The 23,351-nt window shown below is 45.0% G+C and overlaps 1 protein-coding gene across 2 annotated transcripts; it reads left to right on the top strand.

The window, feature by feature from the left end:
- Nucleotides 1-848: 848 nt before the first annotated feature.
- On the top strand, nucleotides 849-23,343 carry SLC25A37 (solute carrier family 25 member 37). Of its 2 annotated transcripts, XM_006028702.3 has the most exons (4): nucleotides 849-1,052; nucleotides 17,139-17,367; nucleotides 18,385-18,441; nucleotides 20,820-23,343. In XM_006028702.3, exons 1-4 carry the CDS (start codon nucleotides 849-851, stop codon nucleotides 21,338-21,340), a joined length of 1,011 nt encoding a protein of 336 aa, XP_006028764.2. In that variant the 3' UTR covers nucleotides 21,341-23,343. The 2 variants fall into 2 exon arrangements, with proteins under 2 accessions (XP_006028764.2, XP_025065931.1); XM_025210146.1 differs by lacking the exon at nucleotides 849-1,052 and having other exon boundaries at nucleotides 17,231-17,455.
- Nucleotides 23,344-23,351: the final 8 nt, after the last annotated feature.

A 23,351-nucleotide genomic window follows, 5' to 3' on the forward strand; every position in this document is an offset into this window, starting at 1 on the left:
TGTTGGTGTTTTCCCTAAGGAAAGTTTTGCCAAAATTATTTTTGTTTTTCCTTGGAAAATGTCAATATTGTGACTCTCTGCAGAAGCCCCAAACATTTGGCCTGAAAGCCATAAATATTTTGAGTGCCAGGTGGAAACTGAGAACTGGTAGGACCTATGGGAGGTGGGTGGATAAAAGGCTGGTGTTCTCCATGGAAAGGAGGGTATGTGTACCTATTCATTGACGCGCATTAAGTTTAGTACTTGGTTAACCAACCACTAAAATCAACGCGCAGTAACTTGTGCTACTGGGCAGTACAGTGGCTTTTTAGCGATGCTTAGTGCACAGTGGCCTAATACTACTGCGCAGTAGCGTATTAGCATGGCTTTTGCCCCATGCGCTACTGTGCAGTTAGCCTCGTGTAGACGCGCCCAGAGACACTTTTAGGGGCAATTTCATGTCTTTGTTGAGAAGGGCCAGGCCCAGACTTCCATTCCAGGGTCTCTGACAAGGGGCATCTCTTGCCTAGGGAAACCCTGGCCCTGCCTTCACATCTCATGCAGAGCTCTTGCCCACCGATGCCTCCTGCTCCTGCCCCAGGGCAACCCCTGCCAACAGCAGAGACACCTCCCCTCCTCCTGGAGCTCTGCTTGGGAACCTTGACGTCACCGGGCCGGGACAGTGCAACATTGCGCGCGTGACGCCACAATGGGCGGGGACGGCCTGGGCCAATCGGCGGCTGCCATTGGAAGAGGGAGCCGGGGGCGTGGCTGGCAGGGTGTCACTTTAAGTAGTGAACTTTCTCCCGCCCTCCCCATCGCCGCGGCTCCCTCCCACCCGGCCCTTGCCCTTGCCCTTGCGCGTGCGGATGGAGCTGCGCTGCAGCGTGGCGGGCAGCGGCGGGGGCCAGGCGGCCGTGGGGGCCGGGCCGGGGCTGGCCATGGAAGGCCAGGGCTGCGGGGAGGACTACGAGAGCCTGCCCACCAGCGTCTCCCCCTCCACCCACATGGTGGCTGGGGCTGAGGCCGGGATCATGGAGCACACGGTCATGTACCCCGTGGACTCGGTGAAGGTGAGGGGGCCGGGGGCTGCATGCCCGGGGCGGCGGGAGCAGGGGCTCCTGCCCCTGCCCTGTTCGGGGATGGGGATGCTGCTGCTGCCATCATGCAGCCCCGCTGCTTCCTCCCTCGGCTCATGGAGCGTGGGCTGGCTTCGGATGCTCTCCTGCCTGCAGGCAGCATGTATGGCACGGGACTGCCAGGGCTTCCCGCCCCCTCCGCCTGCCTTGTGGCCAAGGGCTGGGACTGTCTCCTTCCTCTGTCACCCCCTTGCTCTGTGTTTGTTGGCTAAAACAAAAATGCCAGGGAGGTGCCGCCAGTGTCAAACCCTTAGTGTAAAACCCATGCCCCTTGACGCATGAGTAAGCCAGGCAGAAGGGTGAAGAGAGCAAGGAGAGGATTGCTACAGGCGCCCTTGGGTGACTTGGGATTCCCAGAACTAGGGGACCCTGGGGTTGTGCAGGCTGTGGCAGTGGGCCTGGAAGACGCAGGGGTTTAAAGGGAGGAGGAAGTTGTAGGAGCAGGTGAGTGCTGCCGGCTGCCTGGGCAAAAGTCCACCTTGTGTCATCTTGCTGCTGCTTCCCTTGCAGGGGGGGAAGAGCTAGTTTGCCTTTAAGAAGTGCCAGGATAATCTCCAGAATTGTGCAACCAACAGTGAACCCGTCCGTGGAACCTGTTTGATCCCTTTCTGAGGGCGTTCCAACATGTTGTTCAGTGCATGGAGGAAACCTGGCAAGAGGAGCAGCAGCGGAGCCTAATCCCCCTTGCTAAGGAGTCTTTGAAAGCCTCTGTCTCTCAAGGTTCAGTGGCTTGTGGCAGGAAGGATCAAGTGTGGATCGAGAGCAGTGGGGGAGCAGAAAGACCCAGCAGCAGAATTTTTTGTTTGTTTTTTTTTCCATTTAGGGGTGCACACGTGGCAGTTTCAAAGGCAGCCTGCAGTCACCTTTGCCTGTTATCTTAGCAGGAGGTGATTGACTGCCTTCAGTGGACCACTAGTGTGTTTCCTCAGTTGAGGAGAAGAAAACCTTTACCTGAAATTCCAGCCCCATGCATTTAGTTCAGGTACATGCAATGCTGTATCACAAGAGTTGGCAACGTTTTTGGGGCGAGCACTAAAAACCCTTGCAACCTGGACTCGGAAGATGTTGGTGTGCCAGGTCAGACAATGGGGGAGCCACAAGGGGCCTGATCCTTGTTGTGGTAGTGCAGCCTTGGCCCCTTCTCTGCTGTGCTCCCTGAGGCATGTGTGCAGCTGCTGCCAGCAACAAACAAGGCCATGGCTCTGGACCCTGGTGCAGCTGCTTGTGGCCTCATGGCTTTCCGCTTTGAGCAGCCTAGGCTCTGGGCAACCCACCACAGAGCCCAGGCTGCTCTCAGCAGGCAGCTGCGAGCCTGCAAGTGGCTGTACCAGGGTCCAGAGCCCTGGCCGGGCTCGCTGCCAGCAGTGACTGCACATGTGCTTCAGGGCACAGTGGGCAATGGGCCGTGGCTGCACTGCTCCCAGCTGTGTGCCCCGAGACGTGTGTGCAGCTGCCTCTGGCCACAGAGCCAGGCCAAGGCTCTGTACCCTGATGCAGCTGTTTACACCCTGCCCTCTGCCTGCTGTGAGCAGCCTGGGCTCTGTGGTGGTGGCAGCTGTACGTGCGCTTTGGGGTACATGGAGGGGAAGGGGCTGGGGTTATGCCCAGGCCCCTTTGCCGGGTGCCTCGAGGCGTGTGTGCAGCCCCTGCCAGGCTGGGGCTTCAGACCCTGGTGCACTAGTTGCAGCCTCCCAGCTGTCTGACACATCCAGCCCCAGCTGTGGGCCTGAGCCAGCTGTGGCATGCCAAGCAAAATGGCCTTATAGTCTGGCAGGCACACTGAGGATTGCCACCCCCTACTCTATCAGACCTGTCTTCTGGGAAATTGCTGAATGTAGTACTGTGATATTAACAGCCCTTTCTGGGGCACTTGATGCTATCATGTGTAAGGTGGGCACCAGTGATAATGTGACTACTCGTGCGTAATGAATGGAAGCTCTCAAGTGTTTGTCTAAATATGCATGGATCTCAGGGTCATGATCTGGCCTGGCAAAGCTTGTTTGTGACCGTTCTTGAGCTATGCAACCTTTCTTAGATAGAATGTAAGATAAAATTTACATTAAAATGTACGAAGATCGCAGACACCATGACGGAGTGGTGCGTCCTTTTTAAGTGGTCTGTTGACTTTCTGACACAATTGAGGGAGTAGACAGGCTTGAAAGTAGGGCTATACAAAATCTGTGTAACAACATCAAACAGAATTCTAGCTTAATTTTTCTCTGTCAGTCCCAGCTCACTGAATGCTTGCTTGCTTGTAAAAGGAGCAGCAGTGCGGCCTCATCTCCCTCATTAAAGAGAGGGATTTGGGGTGGGAAGGTACTAACTTTATTAGCCTCCTGTGGTGAAACCAGATAGACCTGTGCTGTGACCTGGAAAGCCAAATGAAATAGTGGGTTGCAGGCTGAGTCAGCAGAATCTAATGCTGCTTTATGTATGATATGAGCAAAATCCAGTGTGAAAGTAAAAACTTAGTTTAGGAGCTCACCTTGTTCTTGTCAAGGTACCTGGACTGACTTTCCAGATAGTAGCCTGAGAGAGAGAACAGCTTTGTCATTGGGGAACAAGGTGGGAAGTTTGGTCTCCTGTGTCCTGTTTCTGAATCTGTTGGAGGCTGCTTCTGTGCTTTTGCTTAGTGTCTCTGCTTCCCAGTATCTCAGTTACTCCTGTGATGAGTGGGCATACCCCCTCATGCACAGCTTGAGACATTAGTTGTATTTGTAAATGTGTGAGAACTGCAAAAGTAGCACTTACCTGTCCTAACACAGATTGTATTGTGCAAATCAAACTGGTAGTCTTTGTTTCCTATGTGTATGGTGCGTTTCCTCTCCCCCCCCCCCCCCCCCCACAACCCCCCCACTTTCTTGAACCCCCCATCAACTACAGTAGCCATTCTGTATCAACACACGCTATTTGAGAGGTACCTTAGAATAGTAGAGCTTGTCAATTTTAGGATGTGGAATGTTTCATATTATGCTGCCAAGGTTTCTCTCTTATTTGGCAGGTGACCCCTACCTGCTTTTCTTCAACATTGTAAAACATTGTAATCTTGGGTCTTTCCTTCTGTAAGGTTCTTAAGTAGGGAATCACAGTAAACTAACCCTTCTTGTACTGTCAAATGGAGGAAATATTATGGGGTCCTGGCATGTAAACAATTGAGAACAGATGCTTTAATTTATCCCCTTGTCGGTGCATGCAGGAGCGTATGAAACAACAACAGATAGATGAGTGGAGTATGGAAGACAAGGAAATTCCATCATCAGACTGCTGATGAGCTAGGCACATCGGCAGACTAAGATGCGAAGAGGGAATGTTTGTGCCTGCTTTTGTTGGTTTCTAGTAGGAACATCTCGTACGTGTGTTCCTCTTGGCTCTTAGATTTAAATCATTGTGTGCTGTCTTAAAAATCCACAGTCACTGTGGGACACAATTACCTTTGGATCTGGGTTCTGCTTTATAGTACAGAATCATAGAAAATTAGGGTTGGAAGGGACCTCAGGAGGTCGTCTAGTCCAACCACCTGCTCAAAGGCAGGACCATACCTGACTAGATCATCCCAGCCAAGATTTTTGCCTACCTTGTCATACTATAACTGTTTACAGCTAGTAGTACTGGCTGTAAATAGTTAACATTAACCCCATTGCCACTGTGGGTTTTGTGTTAACAGACAAACAGTTATAATGAGCACATTTATATTTTGCTAAGTCATGGAGTCATTCATCAACATGCAGGACTTTCCAGTGTTATTCAGCAGGGAATTGCCTTGACTGGGAAATGGCTAGGAATAGAGAGAAAATGAAAGTAATGTGTCTGGGGTTTTTTCTTTTAACTAGAGTTCCTTCTGTAGCAGCGTGTAAATACAGTGGGATATACTGCACAGTGGAGTGGAAGTCCTAAATTGCTTTACACTCTGGCAGTATTTGCTATCCATGGCAGTTAACTAACATTTTTCTCCTGTGGGTGGGGAGACAACTTGATTGTGATTCTTTACACTTACAGAAGACCTGTCACTGCTTAGAGGTGGGTAAATCTTTCCATGCTATAGCTGTGGAAACTTGTTGCAGGGGCCCACCATATCAGTGGCAGAAATGCAAATACAGTCCTGGCCTAAAGTTTCTTATTCTGTCCCCTGATCATGAAATCCTGATGCCACACACAGAGCCTGCTTTTCCTAATCGGATACGTTAGGAATGAAGGCTGAAAATACTGAAATATCAGACTAGCTGTTTTAGTCTAGCAAAAATTATCGAATGCTATCGATGATACTTGAATTTTGCAATGCAAGTTTCCCAATCCCACATCATGTAATAAACTTCTTACCGCTGCCATGGAAAGTCTTCACATGTTCTTCTCGAGCAAAGCTGGGTAAATATAAGAGAAGTATAGAGGCGTATGCACAGGCAGAAGATTGGATAATCCAGAATTTAGCCAAGAGACAGGAATTTACCAAAAGTTCAGTGGGTCATTTAAGAGAAATAGGACATTTTTCTTTGGTCTCCTGAGACAAGTTGGCCATCCTTTTTTAGTGTCTTGTAACTGAAAAGGAAGTTGTGATGTGGCGATTGTGTTAGTCAGTCAGTTGTGGGGCTGAGCGATTGGAATAGCCTGACTTGTTACATAAATTTGTGTCCCTGAAGTGATGCAAGTGGCTGGCTTCCTCTAAAAGGAAACATGATTGATTTCCAGCATCCCTTTTTCTGGTAAAAAGAAAATGAAAATGTTGCAATGTGTAGAGCAGTTTCTCTTTCCATGTTGCAGTTATACCTTGGCTTTTTTGGACTTTTTTGTTTTGACTTTTTTTTTCTTAATGAAGGGTTAGCTATGTTTAAAGCAGGCAGTGAAGTCATGATTCTTACTGAGGGCAATGTGTAGCTCTCGGATGTGTGACAATATGCACTGAAAGAGCAGCTTGGAAACTTTTTTTTTTTTTTAATTTAAATTAAAAAAAAAATAATTTTTTTTGATGATAGTGCTGCCCATCATAGTGATATACAAAGATCTCTTGATACAGCTGTGTCACTGCTGTGCCTAATTGTGACAGGAGGAGGCAGAATTGATTTCTTGGTACTTTTTGTATGAATGAAACTTCAGAAACTGTATTATTTGGTGTCTTCTGACCCGAGAAACAACCATTTGTTAGTTGTATGTTTGCCGGTTTTTCCTTTGTTAATCTGTGACAAGTAGTCCTGATTTAGGGAAAAAAAAAAAGACACATGACTAATCTCTGCAGAAGTTGTGCATAGGTTATAATTTATGTTCCTGCTAGGGGTTGTACCTCTACTTGTTAGGGGTTTTTAAAAAGTCCATCCAGTATGCTGATTAAGCCTGTGTTTTACTTTTGGGGATGGGAGTGGAGGAAAGAGAGAAGGGACTTCTAGAAATCTGCCTTTAAACCTGAAGGAGAGAAACACAGTACTTACACAGGGGTGTGGGAGAAAGTGTGGTGGTATTGTCTGAGGTTGCACCCCGTCCATGCAACTGTATAACTCTCTTCTTACTAGTGATCTACTCTGCACAAAGCAAACAGAAATTTATTTGCAGCTGCTTTTAGTTGCTTAGATATGAGTGTGGGTTACTTGTAATGTAGGTCATCAAAATACAAATGAATACAGTGTGATTACTTGTTTTGTGCTGGGATGGAGGTTGGCTGGCATCACACACATTCTTGATCTGATTTACTGGTTAGAGGAAAATCAAGCTGGTCTCTGAAAGATGCTTTGTTGTATTTTCCTGGTTCTAAAAAGGAACATTTGTATCTTCAGAACTTGACTGTAGCAGCTGCTGATACCACATGCCTCTACCTGGATATGGTACCAGTTGTAGCTTAAATTGATGTTGCTTGGACTTCCTATAATTGCCTCTTGTAAACAGATTAAATCAAGTCTCAGGCATCTGGAAAACTGCGCTGAAGCATGTAACTTGTTGCTTCTGCATCATGTTTTGTCTGATCCTACAAACTACTTATGTTTCTTTCCGATATGCTCTTAGATCATAGAAAACTCAACCTGGAAGGTCAGTCGGCCCTGTTCTGGTTAAAGCAGGATTGTCTGTCACCATCCATGCCAAGAGGAAGGACTACCTTAGGACAAAGCCTCTGGACTGAGATTCTGTAGATCAGAGTTAATTTCCTGGTTCTACCAGATGCTGAGTGCCTGTGGGCAGCTTGTTTCATCTGTGTCTGTTCCCCAGTCTGTACAGCAGGATGAAAGCTGCTTTCTTTAAAGGCTTGGGTTACATTAGTCAGCTTGGAGCTATGACAGTATTAGTGAATGTCCAGATTTAAAAAAACATAAATCTGGAATTTCCCTTACTTGCTGCCCTTGCAAAATGGAGAGGTCCTGGGTACCGCTGGTGATCTGTCCTCAGAAACCAATCGGGCTCTATGGACTTAGAGTCAGGAGCTAAATGTACCAATCAAGCCATTGTTATATAGGCACATCTATTGGGTTTTATCTGAGTGAGGCAGCAAATTAAAAGTTGGATAATCCAATTAGATTGTATACATGAGCATTCAAAAAAATTAGTGCACATCCTGGTTTGTGCAAGGATTTCCATGGGTCAGCTTAAGCATTGCCTTCCTCAGGTAAATTGAAACCAGCTTTACTGGGTAATCTTTAATTGTTCTAGATGCTCTGCTGCTTATACAATAAGGATTATTTTAAATTAGTTGGCATAAAAGTTACTTGATTGCTTTGCAAACAGTAGGCATGTGAAGGCTTTGAAAGAACTGATTTAACTAGGTAGGGTAGCTGAAAGAATTGAATTGTCCATGCTGGTATCTGGATTTGTATCATCCAAGATGCAAACTGGTTCTGGTCACTGGTACAAGGGGACTGATTATTATCAGAAGTCCATGTACATAAATGCCAGTGAAGCACCGCTTGGATAATGGAGTACACTCTGGAGCTCCTCTTTGAGGTCCTGGGCTATAAATTCAGTTGCTAAAAAAACTTTCGCCCTCACTGTAAGTTTCTAAATGTCACTCTTTAAAAGTATATTCAGGTGTCTGTCAGCAATACTGGGCAATAGTCACTGCAGGTAAATGTACTGTAAGTTTATTCCCATAGCTCTGAATAGTCTTAACAAAGCAATAATTACTTAACCAGTACTACAAATGCCAAATTAGAGCAGGTTTATGTTTATTTCTAAAGGACTCTAGCTGGGGTTTGACTGTAGAAGATGAGCATCAGGATTATAAAGGGCTTTAGGTTCTTGGGGGGGGGGGGGGTGGGGGGGGTGGGGCGGAGTCTGAGAGGCTGAAAGACAAGGGTGTTAGAGACTAATTCCCTGTCTTTTGCCATTTCATACCTGGATCCAAGCTATTGTCAACCCTGGCTTAGGTTTTTTAAATGCAGGGAGTGTCAGAACTTGCACCACCTTGTATGCTTAAGCTCAGTTGCTCAGTCAAGAGTCCACGGTCAGCATGATTCAGCACGAACTTCGGAGAAATGTAGGATCGTCTTGCAAACAGGGCATTCAACTCAGACTCTCAAAATTGTGGCTAGATTCCTGGCTTTGCCACAAATTGACCGACTTCCCAAGGTCATACAGCGTGTCTCTCTGCACCTCAGTCTTTTCCAGCTGTAAAATGTCTTTTTCCCTGCCATTTGTTATGCCTGATCCAGGAAGCAGGTAGGATTTTGACCTCAGTACTTGTAAACCACCCAGCACAGGGGCCCTGGGTGTTTGCTGCTGATGTTTTAATACATTGCTCAGCGCAGAAGAGCAGTGAAGGAAATTTTCATAGGGATGGGGGAAGCATTCAGTCCTTGCATTAAAAGCAGGCTGGGCAAGGCTGTACTTGCACATAGAAGTCCCAAGTGATGTGACATTTAAATCTTTGGAGTACTGTGTCCAGTTCTGGGCGCCGCACTTCAGGAGGAATGTGGACAGCATCGAGAGGGTCCAGAGGAGGGCCACTCGCATGATTGGGGGCAGCAAGGCAGGCCCTACAAGCGGAGGCTACGGGACCTGAACCTGTTCAGCCTCCACAAGAGAAGGCTGAGAGGGGATCTGGTGGCCGTCTACAAGCTGGCCAAGGAGGATCAGCAGGCTGTGGGAGAGTCCCTGTTCCCCCGAGCACTACCGGGAGAAATGAGGAATAACAGCCATAAGCTGACCGAGAGTAGATTCAGGCTAGCTATCAGGAGGCGCTACTTCACAGTCAGGGGGGCTAGGATCTGGAACCAACTTCCAAGCCAAGTGGCGCTTGCCCCTGCCCTGGGGGTCTTCAAAAGGAGGCTAGATAATCGCCTAGCTGGGGTCATTTGACCCCACCCTTCTTTCCTGCCCGTGGCAGGGGGTCGGACTTGATGATCTGCTCGGGTCCCTTCTGACCCTACCTACTATGAAGCTATAAATATGAAATAACTACTGTTTTGCCCCAGTGCAGCTATGAATTTGCTAGTGGCAATGCTTTGCTCAAGTTTAAATTGCTGTGCAAGGTTTCGGAGTGATTTACAAAGGAGGTCAATATTATCTCCATTCCTCTCAATTGTAAAGAGAGCAGTGAGTTGCTAGAGGTTATCCTGCAGATCAGTGGCACTGCTAGGAGTAGTCTTCTTCTTCTGAGTCCCAGTCCCATGCAAGTCCCAGTCCCATTCAGGATATAACTTGTACACATGTTCTGTTGAGCAGTTTTTGCTAGCACTGGACCAGGCTGCCTGGGTCCACACCCTTGCTCTTGCAGGTAACTAAAAGGGACCATACAGTCAAACACCATCTGAAGTAGGGCTATTTTGCCCCTGGGACACGAGTAGATTTCCCAGGATCAGGCTCAAGGCTTTAATGCCTTTCTCTACTGTTTGATCTCTCTTTGGGCTGGGCAGCCTATTGGCACACTATTGGCACACATGAGCATTACTGATAAGATGTTTTATTTTTTGCTAAGAAAATATTTCTATATCCATGTCTAAACTAAGCACTTTTGGATTGGGCCAAAATGTGGCCTAGTTTGTGCAAAAGACCACCTGGAAGCCAAATATTTATAAAACTGTTGGTAACTAAATTGTGCAGTCCTCAAGTACTTCCATTCTTTGACCCACTTGCTTTTGGCCACATGTCTTCACTGGTGACTATGACTGGTTGTCTCGGGAAGCTGAGCTGCATTTTTAAACTTAATTTCTTTGGCTTCTGAGTTGAACTCATCAGGCTGCCTTGATTTTTTCAGCCAAGACTTAATACGTTCTAGGTTAGTGGTATGTTAGTGGTTTTAGGTTTTGTTCTTAATGTGTTTAACAACGATTAATTTGCATGGACATGTTCTGGTTTTTCAAAGTGGTTTAACCTTGTGAAGAAGAGTTAGTTTGCATCTTAACCAGCAGCAGGTTGAATATAACTCATTGGAGTTGCTTTTGTCCACAACCTAAATTAGGCAGTTTTTATCTACTGTGATCTGTCTTTTTCCTTTCCTGTTGTCTTTACAGCTCAAGTGATGACAGTGATGGAAAGGAGCACAATCCAGGGTCCTGACTGCACATATCTAGGCTTCCCCTCTGTGCACTTGCTTCTGTGAGGTCTTGGTGATGTGGGAAAAATGCCTGGAAGAAACTGTTCTTCAGTAGTGTCCTTTGTTGCAGTTTTCTGAAATGAGTTGTGTTACTTTGGAATAGCGCACTCGGTGTATAGGAATCAAAATGCTTATTTCAGAGTAGTATTAACCTGAGGAACTGTTGCAGAAAAATTGATCCTGCAGTAATTATTCATTCAACTTTGTGCAGATAGACCTGAGACCATGTATGTGAAGTCCAGTCTACCATTAAAAGGTTCTCGTGGTGTTGCACCAAGTCATCCTGTGCTTTAGTAGCAGCTTAGATGGGCAGAGCTGTGCTGGTGTCAAGTTTCCTGAATGAAGGAATTACATTGGCAAAAGTCTACTATTGCTTCCATATTTAAAATGTTTTAAAATGGTTTGCTGGTATCAAGTAGTACAACTTACAGCCCTGGCAGAAGTCCAAATGTAGACCTGGCCTGAATGAAACAATGCACTTGGCTAGGAGAGCAGTTGGGGGGGCAAAGCTTTTAACTCTTGAATAAAACCCTTTGCGTCTTGACACCTTGGACCGGGGAAGACAGTTATTTCGGGTGGAGGGCCGCTTATTGGGTTTTGGCAAGCTGTTGAGGCCACATGGGTAACCCCACCCCCTGGGTGCCCTGCTCTCCAGTCACCTACCATCTTGGGACCAGAAGTTCCACCCCCTAACCCTTGACCTTTGCCACCAGAAGTTCCTCCCCTTCCCCCAGAAATACTACCTTCAGCAAGGGGTTTTGCCATCTTGGAAACAGAAAAATACCAAATTTATATTCTAAAAATCGAACATGTACAACATTCATTAATTTGATTAAAAAAAAAAAAAAAAATTTTTTTGTCCTGATTGACATGCATTTGTGCAGTGTACACAGAGGTGATTGCACAATAGTTTAAAGTTAAGTCTTACTCTTGTATATTGTGGGCAGGTCATGGGGAGTGGGTATAGGTTTGTGGGGGGCTGTGGGGAGGGAAAGGTGTGTGGGGTGAGGGAACGTATGTGTGTAGATATGTGGGGTGTGGGTGGGTATGGGTTTTGTTGGGAGCAGTGTGTGGGGGGAGGGTAGTGGGGGTCTGCATGCGGGACTGGACTTTCTCTCTCTGACTCGTTGCGCGCGCACACACTCTCCTGGCCCTGCCAGCATGGGCCCCATGCTTCCACGGTCTGGCAACGCAGCCTGGGGCCACATGGTGTCGAAGCAGATGTGCAGCGAAAGCCAGGGCAGGCAGAGGCTTCCGGTTGGAGGTGGGGCAGGGCCAGGCCAGCTTTGTTGGTGTCTCCTGCTGCCTCCCCCCTGGCTCCTACTGCCCCTGACTCCTGTCATCTTTGACAGGCAGCCAGGAGCAGATAAACATTAATTTTTTCTAAATTTTTTAGGGGCCTTACGGGCTGGATAGAATGGTTTGGCCCACGGGGCCCTATTTTGCCTGCCCCTGCCTTAAACTTAAAGCTAATTTGTAAAATAGTCCATTTTACCAGTTTAGCCCTTCTCTCTTACTTCTTAAAGCTTTCTTTTTTTTTTAATTTGTCTGTCTGTCTTTGGAAAGACTGCACATTTTAAGTCTGGGACCTAGTGCATGGCTGTGGTCCTAGAAGTGCTTACCTAGTGGCAGTTGTGTGCTAGCCCCCCTGGGACAGTTTGGGTTGTCTGCCCTCCATGGGAAGGATTAAGCTCTTAACTTTTATACAGTTGTGCCATTTGTGACTTTGCTCAGCACATATGTTGAAAAGCTGAAATGAAATGCCAGGTCCCCCGGAATCTAGTCTCCTCAAGTGACTTGTTGCGTCAGATTAGTGGTGGCACGTGGGCTAGAAGAGACCTGCTGGCTGTTTTGCCACTTTTATAGATTTGTTTTTTCCTTCTTCCCTGCACTACCTCTTAATATTGGTGTCTGTGTTTTTCCTGAACACAGTAATGCAGCCTGCAGGCAGGGAGTGGGGAGGAAGCATTGTGTTCTCAGATTTGAGGACAGTGATTGGCTTGAAACTAGAATAGGTGCACTGCTGCTTGTTAAAGGGACTTGGACTAATACTACAGTTTAACTAAAGATGGGGAAGGTTGTGTGCCTTTCACCATGCTTAGGTTATTACTCCTTCACTGAATCCTCTGGGGCCAACTAATACATTGCCACCTATATTTTTGTTGTTGTTGTTCCTGCTGCTGTTTCTGTTTGTACACTTTTCGCTTTCCCCAGCATCTTTGTTTTGGAGTTGATTCAGGAATGTAGACTTTCCACTCAATGGAGTTAACACCCCCCACATCCAGTTAATCTTGAGGAGGGAGACTGTAAACAGCGCTGCTACCTTGTAATAGGCAACAGATTAGCTGACTTCCCGGTCCTAGAACAGTGAGTAGGGAAGTTGCAGCATGCTTTGTCACAAGCCACTTCTAAGTTTCTTCTTTTCCCCCCTCTTAAGTGTTGAGTTTAAGTTTGACCATACATGGCACAGTGTTTACTTACATAGTAAAAGCATGTGCTCTGACTTCAGCAAGGATTTCCTGCCTAATCTCTGAAAGTGTTTGGTTGTTAGTCCTCCCTCTAAACTAGAGCACACAATATGCAGAAGTAAGGGATAGCTCTTTAATAGAGAGATATGAGCTTAGTTCCTGGCTCTGCCACAGGCACTAAGGGTGCAGACAGAAGTAGGGTTACCATACATCTGGGTTTTCCCAGACACGTCTTCTTTTTGGACCTTCCAATCTCCGTCCATATGGTCTGCTTGTTTTTTGTTTTTTTTAAACCTGAACCAGTGTCTGGGATTTTGCTCTGCTCTGGTGGGAGCTGGGGGAGGGTGATTGGAGGCAGCAGGTGCACATGCAACTGCATGCGCATATACACATGTCTGACATGCAGCCAGGCAGGGAAGTGGGAGCAGCCCCAGCAGACTTACATGCATCTAGCTGTTGGGAGGGGGAAGGTTGGAGGGTTGGGGCTGGGGGACTGTCCAGAGGTCTGGGAGGGGTACCAGGGGTGTGTGGAGGGGATGGATGTATGAGGGGAGTAGGTGCCTGCCAACTGTGGGGGAAGCTGTCCATGTGGCAGGGCAGGGGGGGGGGGGGGAGGGCCCCGCCCCTCCCGAAGCTGTCCATGTGGCAGGGGAGGGGGGGGGGGGTCGGCCCCCTGCCCCTCCAGCATGGGAAGAGGGCAGGGCAGCCCTTTAGGGGTGGCGGGGAGCTCTGTGGCCAGGCCGACGGCACTGGGATTGATGCCTGTGCTCATGGGGCTAGACTGGCTGGGAAACGCTGTCCAGAGGGGTGTATGGCCAAGCTGCCTGGCACTGAAGGTTGGGGCGGGGGGGAGCTGCAATACACCTGCCTTGCTCTCCAAGGGAGCTGAAAACCCCCCCAGACTGAACTCCCTCCGCTCCCATTTCCCCTTCCCATTCTGAAAACAGGAGAAGCTGGCAGCTCTGCAGACACAAGTTACAAAAGACACTACATTTTGTAACATCTTTATCTGATACCTTATGCAATGAGTGGTCAAATTTTTGACTCAGTTGGACATTTTTAAAGCTGTTTGCAGCTGCGCGCACTTGTTTCATCCCAGCTATGAACTGCTTTTGTGGGCAGATCAGGTGAAAATTGTCACTGCTGTCTGCACCCTATGTGTGGCTTTGGCCATGTGGCCTCACTTTCAACATGATAGAGATAATTTGAGGGCTGCATCAATAGAGGCCAAAAGCACCTGCTATCTGTGGTGAACAGAAGTGATGTTGGGAGGAATAAAACCAGAAGCGTCATTGTGGTTTGTTAATTCCTCCACTCCTGTTTCCATTTGCTCCTCTTCTAGGGGTGTTGCTGTCTGTTTATGGCATGTTAATTAGCATGCTTTGCATAGACCTCTGGCTTCTCTTAGTAAACCCAATCACTGCAATTTGCCAGCTGGCAAATCTGCTTCTCTCCTTTAATGGGTGTAATTCCTGTGCTATGTTTTCAGAGGATTTACTGTAATAAAACAATTTGCTTGGATTAGCTTTTTATCTCTTTAATAAATAGTTATGTCTAAGTGGGGTTTGCTGTACTAACTTAGTTAGAAGTCCTGGATTTACAGCTTGCAGTCTTGGTCGGGTGTTAAGTGCACCGGCATAAAGGTGTTGTCTATTTCTGAAGGGTCTATAATAGCTCATGAGGTCCAACCTGTAATTTAACCAAAAATGTCATCTTCAGCTAAGATCTAATAACCTGTGGTCTCTGACTATGCTCAGGAAGTGTGTTTTGCTGTGGTTGGAGCAGGATACTTGGATTTGGGAATGCTTTACAACTGTATATCAGTTTACTTTCACGATCTGTTAACTTGCAAAGTGTTCAGACCTGTACATGGAAGGTGCTGTAGGGAAGGGCACATTAGATGGACAGCACAGCTTTGCTGTTACTTCAAGCCAAACCAGGCCAGAAATGAAGTTTCCACTCCTTATTTTAGCTTAACCCCTAAGACACACCTGGTTCAAGCTTTTAGACCAAACAGGACCTTAATGCTGTAATGCAAGGTGGGTTTTACTACCGTCAAACTTGAGTCTCAACTGACTCCACTGTATAACAGCTTGTGGCAAGTGAAGTCCTGATACAGTGTTTCTCACAGTAGGTATTCCCTGAGGCCCTGACTTTTTATAAAAAAAAACAAAAAAAAAACAAAAAAACAGACATACAGGTTTCATTACACTGTAGTCCCATATTTGCTTTTAGGAAAGTTTCTAAAATGAGCGCAAGCTTACCCACACCAGGATATAATTTATACAACCATTGTAGAAGTGAAGCTGTATTCCTGGTCTGTGAAACAAAGTGGTCTGACTGCATATCTAAGGCAGAAAGCATTAATATACTTCAGAGATGCTTGCTTTGTGAACCGGCTATCAAGATAATTAGCGTTACTAGGAGAGCATGGAGAGGTTAGAAAACTCGTGTCTCCTGTGTCCATGAGGACTGACTTGAGCAAAATGGGGTGATTCAGTTGACTTTTTCCTATGCATCTTCAGAATCCATTTTATAGACCTGCCTTATCCAAAGAGACTAACCCAGTCTAGTCTCTGTCACTCCTCCTCCCCCCCTCCTTCCAATTCATAGTTTTTCATGTGCTTGAAGGAATGAGGCCTTAATGACTTGGGTATGTTTGCAAGTGGGTGTTCTGTTTTGACAAAAACTTAGGTAATACTTAATGATTTCTGTGAGACTGACTTAACAGCATTCTTATTTCCTATAGCTGCAGCACTTTTCATGTAATGTTCTGTGTTAAACGCACTTCTCAGCAGCCCCGTGACATAAATTGTGTTCAAAATGTTTAACGTGCTACCTTTGTCAGATTAAATGTCGTCAGTCAGGGGAGAGCTGCAGTAGCAGAAACTTTTGCGTGGATGAAGAGATGAGGACTTGTGTCATGTTAGAAAATGAGCTTTCCATGAACCTCTGTAGAAACGTCTCATTAAATAGTCACTGCAAAAGTATAATCCTCTCTTCCTAGGCAGCTTAAAGAATATTGTATATTAGTCTCTTAACATCTAGATAAACTAGGCTTCAGTCAAGCCCACAATTCAGGAGCTGTTCCTGGCTTAGAAATGGATTGCTGACTTGTTTTTCTTCCCCTTGCAGCTTTTCCTTTCTGCTTTTTCCAAAAGTAGGCAATTGGGTAGTTCTAACATACATTTGCTAGTTTTGTTTCTGGTTCTGTAAACTTGGATGGTTATTGCTGACGCCACCCCACTTCTGGAGGACTCACTTTGCACCAGTCTCTGATTTATAACTGACTCGGTAAACTGGATGTCAGGCTCAGACATAAAGTTGAAAATGAGAAGTACATTGCAGCAGAATGAAATGAAAGCCCTGATTCTGCATTTCTTGTTCAAGCTACTGTCCATGGTGAAGAAACATGGCCAATTTGGCATGCAGTTGACTGCACTGATATATATTTTGCTTCTGAAAACATTACTACCATGGCTCCACAGCTGTGCTGGGAGTATATTATAATAGCTTTGATGTCACTGTGAAAGTATGGAGATATAACGTTTTATAGTGCAGCAAGCCCTGGCAGGCCAAGCAGTCTGCATTCCTTTGCCCAGTAATTTGGGCAGAAATGCTGACACTTGTATTCTGTGCCAGTGTAAGGGATTTCTGCAGCTTTGAAAGGGAGCAGGTAGCAGCTTGGGCTGTAGCATCCCCTGGTGGCATGCTCCCAGAGCGCCTGCAACATTGGCATGTACTACAGCTCAAGTGCGTTCAGTCTGAATCTGTGCTGCTTGGTTGGATGGCCTAAGACACTGGGGAGAAAAGGTGGAGATGAAGAAGCTCTGCCTCTTGCCCTATGCTAATATTGTTCTGCAAACTGGAGGGTGATGGCTATTTGTATCCTCTGCCAGCACAACTGTTGGGGAATAGAATCCTTCAGCTCTTTAAACAGGGAAGCACATGCTGGATTATAGGGTCCTTCCCATTCTTGAGCTTGAACAATGTGCCTGTTGCTTTCCAGGTGACTGACACGCTCATTCCTCCTGTTTTCTCTTCCAGACCAGAATGCAGAGCCTGCAGCCGGATCCCAAAGCCCAGTACAAGAGCGTGTATGGAGCCCTGAAGAGGATGGTACTCACCGAGGGCTTCTGGAGGCCTTTACGCGGAATTAATGTCACCATGCTGGGAGCTGGCCCTGCCCATGCCATGTATTTTGCCTGCTATGAAAAAATGAAAAGGACTTTAAGTGACATTATTCAGCAAGGAGGAAACAGCCACCTGGCCAACGGTATCACACAAGTTTGCAACTAACAGCCCATCCCTTACCTGCTTCACATTCTTCATCCTTCTCTCTGCTCCTGAAAAAGAACCCTAGGGTAAACCAGCACAGGCCTCCTTGAGTGCCTTTAACCTGGTGCCTGTCCCTGACAAGTACCTGAAGTAGAAATTCTTGTGTTGGGCACAAGGTGTTGTTTGCACCAGGTGGCTTTTGACCATGTTCATTTGAGTATACAGGCAGAACCCTCTTCTCTGGGCAGTTTTTTAGACTGGTATAAAAGTGTGTATATCACAACATTAATTGCTGGTTTCCCCCATGACTTGTACATGGTATAATCATGCTCACACTAAGGCTTTAATTGTCTTGAGGACTGGTTTAAATGAACACATTTTGATTGGGATAGTTTTGCCAATAAAACTTAAATGTTGCAGGTAAGGAGAAATAATTAGAGACGCCATTCAGGCAATGGAGAGATGCAGGGATGGGGAGTGTGGAAATCTGTCTTAAGGAAGAGGGCTGTCACTGAAGAGATGCTCACTTTAGTGTTTAAGGATGAGCGAAAGATACTAACTATGATAGAGAAATACTTTATTTACTTTGAAAAATTGATGCTAAGCTTGAGCCAACCCTGATTTATAGGTGCATTCAACCAATTTTATCAGTTTGGATCTGATATTTTATGCTGATTTAGTTAAACTGATGTAACCATTAGTATGGATGAAGTTTAAAAATGTTTTGGGAGATGAGGAGGGATGCAGTACCCAGGCTGACCAAACTCTGAGATCCAATAATAGACACACTAAGTTGCAGAAGATTGCTCCAAGCATATTTTATGGATGGATTCAGAGGATTTTATCAAACTTTTCCAGTCTCTTTTTCTTTTTTAAATCTCGAGAGAGCATAGGTTGTTGCTGAACTTTGTTACTTGTTTTAAAATTGTGGTTTAACTTTGTTCTAAGGTAGGCTCTGTCCCCTGTCAAGGACAGAATTGTGAAGGACACTTTTTTTTTTTTTCTTGTTTCCCAGGCATAGCTGGGAGCATGGCCACATTACTCCATGATGCAGTAATGAATCCAGCTGAAGGTAATGTCCTTGTGGAAGTTGGGGAAGGGAATAAGGGTAGAAAGCATGTTCATATAGAGCACATTAGTTGAAATGTATAAACTAGACTCCTTATTGTCTACCACAGTAAGTTTACATGGAAAAGTTGAGATGACTTGACTCAATTTCAGGTGACCTGCTTGACCACGTGGATTGCAAGCACATATTGTTCTGATGTTTATTAATGACAGCTCCTTTAAGCCAGCTGTGTTTAAAGAACAAGACATTCTCGCTGCCTTTGCTGCACTTATTTGATTAAAAGTAGGAAACCCTCTCCCTGAATCTACTGCTGTCCTCACTTATAAAATTTAAGTGGGAATCAAAGTCCAAGATGTAAAAACAAATGTGTACTAAAACACACACTAGCAAATATAAGGGAAGAAATTCAGCCTAAGAGTGACTCTTGATAGAGTGGCTGTCTACATCTGTCTGTAATCAGAACGTGCAATATGATTGTGGGGAAATTTTTTAGGGCATTATACATGGGTAGCTCTTAAAGGCTTTGTTAGTTCATTAATGCTATTTAAACAGTATTGCTCTAAAACCTAACATCTTGTTAATAGACATGAAAACCCTATTTAAACATTCATATTGTTCCTCTGGTCATCCAAAAGACCCTACACTTGAAAAGAGTTTAGGTGAAACTGTTGCCAGGTTGTTATACTTTGAAATCTTTTACTTCGACTAACGTAATTCACTGGAGCGACTATAGGGGTTTTCTTGTTGCTATTCTTTATTCTCAGAAAACATTTTGGAATTGCCTGCTATTACTTTTGAGAGACTATCCATTTTAAAGTAGATTTCTAGGTATTTCCTTCTGCCACTCGTAAAATAAGCCAAGGTGTCTTAAAACTAGCTACACCTGAAAAGTCTATCACTTCTACTGGCTAACTCTTCAGTTGACCTCTAATTGCATGTTGTGACACGGGTTTCCCTTGTTTTACGCTGTACGTGCATTCCTGGAAAACTGCACATAACTTGCATTTGCATAAAGGGAACCCACTTTACAATGTAACAGAGATGGGTTCCAAGACTTCGACTTTACTGACCCCCACAGACGCATTTCTACCACTTTTACAAGACAGCTCTGGTACTCGCCAACAGCAGACAGTACACGAAAGCACAGGGTGCTGGTGGTAATGTTTAGTTGACATGGAGAGGGTGGCGAAGGGTGTTAGTGAAGTTCCCTTGCGCTTCATTGATGAACCAGGGAGAGGGGTAGGAGATAAGCTAGCGGGACACTTAGAAGCCATAATGGCATAATGCGAGACACTTAGAAGCCATAATGGCAACTACAGAAACACGTTGCAGACAACAAGCGAGGAGTACCCATCCACATAGGAGACTGTATTTTGATGCGCATCACTCCCACAATGCATCGCACAAAGCAGATGACTGCGGGCTTCCACCACACTGATTGCTTAAGAGTGAATTTACCTTGCATATAACAAATCTTCAGTGTAAAAAGGGTCATCGCATAAGAGCGAGTTCGCACATACAGAACCTGCATAAAGCGAAGGAAACCTGTATATTCTACACAAAACTGGTAGAATCCTTAAATTGGAATTGAAGCAGGGAAAAAAAAGCATCCTGAGCCTTTCACAAACGCTGATGCTTTCCCAGGTATTCTGGGAAATAATCTAGGTCAGCTAAACCAGAACTTTTATTTTTTACTCATCCCTCCATCTGTTTCTGTTTGGATAGAGATGAGAGAGGAGTACAAAGTGATTCTTAAATGCACTTAAAAGATACAGCAGTGGAAGTGGGGGAGAATTTTATAGCATCACATTTTACTTATGAAATCTTTTTTACGAGAGAAATTCTCTGAGAATTTGGAGGATTTCAAGACTTGAAACGTGCGAGGGGAAAAAAAATCCACCACTTAAACAGTGGGATTGAAAATTATGATGTGAAGAGCAGCCACCACTTTGATGGTCTAGAACCTGGCATTAGAAGCCATACGTTTATAGGTTCTAGTCTCAGTCCTGATACTTACTTGGAATAGACCTGGATTCGGGTTACTTATGACTCAACGATGTTTGCACTGAAGTGAACAGAAGCATTGCTCTGGACTTCAAACAGCAGGGTCAGCTTTGTAAACCTTGTCCTCCCTCACTCCTTCCTAAAATGAGAACAATGTCACCTCTCTGTAAAACTATTTTGAATTGCATGAATGCTGGCAGTGAATGAAGGTTTTAGATTAGGCAAGAAATACAGCATGGTTGGGTGGGTTGGGATGTCCTGAATTACTCTAACTTGTGTCCAATTGGTTTGTCTCTTGTCCCATTGGGTACCTCTGCCTCCCATCTGGTGTTGCCCATTTGGTGTTCACACCCTCCAATGGCCTCTTGCTGAACCAGTGGTGAAGCAGCGGATGCAGATGTACAACTCTCCTTACAAATCTGTTTTGGACTGCATCAGGACAGTGCACAGGACGGAAGGGTTTGGTGCCTTTTACCGGAGTTATACCACACAGCTCACCATGAACGTGCCCTTCCAAGCTATTCATTTCATCGTGTACGAAATCACGCAGGAGAAAATCAACCCTCGTCGAGAGTATAACCCCCGCTCGCACATTCTCTCTGGTGCCATTGCTGGGGCAGTGGCTGCTGCTGCCACCACCCCCCTCGATGTTTGCAAGACATTGCTAAACACTCAGGAAAACATGGCACTGAGTTCACTAAACATCAGTGGACACCTCTCGGGAATGGTAAATGCCTTCAGGACTGTGTATCAGCTTGGTGGTATCCCAGCGTATTTCAGAGGAGTGCAGGCTCGTGTCATTTACCAGATGCCTTCTACCGCCATCGCGTGGTCAGTGTATGAATTCTTCAAGTACTTCATTACCAAGCACAAGCTGGAAAAGAGAACCCCCTACTGAAGGACTTGACGGGAGTGAACCCAAGCTTCACAAGTCTTTTATATAGAAGCTCCATGATTCTCTCCTCTTTTGAACATGCCAAATTCTGGTGGATTCACAATTGAATTTCACTTTTCTCTCTCTCTCTCTCTCTCTCTCTCTCTCTCTCAAAGGGAGGGATGAAGTGGTCACTGGAGAAACTTGGCTCCTGTGTTCCTAGAATCAAATTGTCCAGAAACTTTTTGTAATATAAATATATATTTATAACTTTATTTTTGAAAAAGTAAAATCGCTAACAAATGGGGTTTCTTTCCCTCTGAACAAAGTCGAAGATGCAAGGTTACCACCTCACCATCGAGCTTAGACTGTTTGGTGGGGGGGCCAAGAAATAGCACATTGACGTTTTTGTTGCTAAGAAAGTAAATATCCTGTCACATCAAATTTTTATATAAAACTTTAATATAGAATAGATGGAAAATGTTTATCCTTTATTTTTCTACATAAGAACTTGTGGTTTTATTAATAAGACCACAGCTTGTGGCGGAGCTGTTTTAAAAAAGGGCTGAATTCTTTCATTGTAACATGTAAGGAAAAATGCCAAAGCTTCTTAATTTTTATTTTTATTTTTTTAAAACCAGAATGGCTTTATTATTGGCAGCATTGAGCCCAAAACAGCAGCCAGTGTTTTAATTTGGGTTCTGTGATGCCTCCTATTTTTTGGTGCCTGCTTGAGACCCCTCAAGTTGGGTGGCCAAAATTACCAGCTCTTCTTGGGAAGAATCTTCATCTATTCCATGTTTTTTAGCTAGTTGTTGACATCTTAAGATTTCTACCGTAAGGATGAGTATTTTTAGAAAATGCTTAACAATTTTGCTTATAAGTACACTTATAGCATTCTAAGGCTTTATCACTAACTTATTTATTCATGGACTTATTTCCTGAGAAGGCCCTGATCCTGCTTACGTGAATAACTGTCCACACAACTAGTTCCAGCTTTATCTTTCACGTTGATAAAGTTGCTCCCACGCACATGTATGCCAGAGCAGAACATCTGTTTACAGTTTCATAAAGCAGCTTGGGTTGAGTGGTAAAAGGAGCATATTGACAACACACAAAGATGAAAGGCCTTGGAGAAAATGAAAGCCTTAACTAGGAGAACTGCAAATTGCAATCTTTTAAAATTGAAGCAAAAAGCAGTGGCTTGCTGAAGTCCAATTGAAGTGCCCTAAGAAAAATCCCAAAGCTTCAAGTGCTCTTGGGATTTTTATTTTATTTTTTTTCCTTTTGGCTTTTTGCTTGCTGCTATGAAATCCTCTGCTTTGGTCTGTGCTTCATAGAAGACTCTGTGCATTCAAAAAAGGACATTTTATCCCTTCGTCCTTTCTGTAGGCTTTTTTGCAAGCTGGATTTGTGGATGACTCATCTCCGCTCAGTCTCCATACCTCATCGTCATGTCTACTCAGTTGTTTACAAAGTGTAGCTCCTGTGCTTGAGGCTAGGAAAAACCATTTATTTTTGAGTGTTTGTTTTTCCTAGTTCAAACTGACCAATGATGCGAATAGAGTGGCTGAATTTTAAAAGCAACACTTGGTCAAAAGTTCTCTAAATTCAGTGCAATATACTGCAGAGGAGGGAAACTTTTGAGTGCCTGAGGAGCAGGTTTGCTGAACTACAGATAGTTCATTGCTGGCTAGCCATCTGGCTAGATGAGGTGGTTAGCTTCATTATAAACTATTTGAAGGATTTCTTTTTCTTTTTTTTTTTCCTTTGGTAGGCAAATACATGCAACTTAATAGTTACACTCTTCAATGGGACGTCAATTGAGAAATCCTTGTTTTATCTGGACTTTTTTTTTTTACTTGCTAACAAAAATTAACACGCAAAATGAAGGAGTGATAATGCTGCAACTTTTTAGTTTGCTTTTTTCCCCCTTTTTTTTTTTGCAGTAGGCAATTCTAGTAATTTCCTCCTTTCTCCTGTGGTTTGTGTGGATCTTTTGAATGGCAACATGAGAGTCCTGTTAAGGGAAAGA

Source organism: Alligator sinensis, unplaced genomic scaffold (assembly GCF_000455745.1).
Source record: "Alligator sinensis unplaced genomic scaffold, ASM45574v1 scaffold685_1, whole genome shotgun sequence".
Classification (NCBI taxonomy): Eukaryota; Metazoa; Chordata; order Crocodylia; family Alligatoridae; genus Alligator; species Alligator sinensis.

Coding starts and splice junctions, on each gene's coding strand:
- SLC25A37 (XM_006028702.3), top strand. CDS start 849: ATGGAGCTGCGCTGCAGCGTGGCGGGCAGCGGCGGGGGCCAGGCGGCC. Junction 17,368..18,384: donor AAACAGCCACCTGGCCAACG/GTATCACACAAG, acceptor CTTGTTTCCCAG/GCATAGCTGGGAGCATGGCC. Junction 18,442..20,819: donor AGTAATGAATCCAGCTGAAG/GTAATGTCCTTG, acceptor TTGCTGAACCAG/TGGTGAAGCAGCGGATGCAG.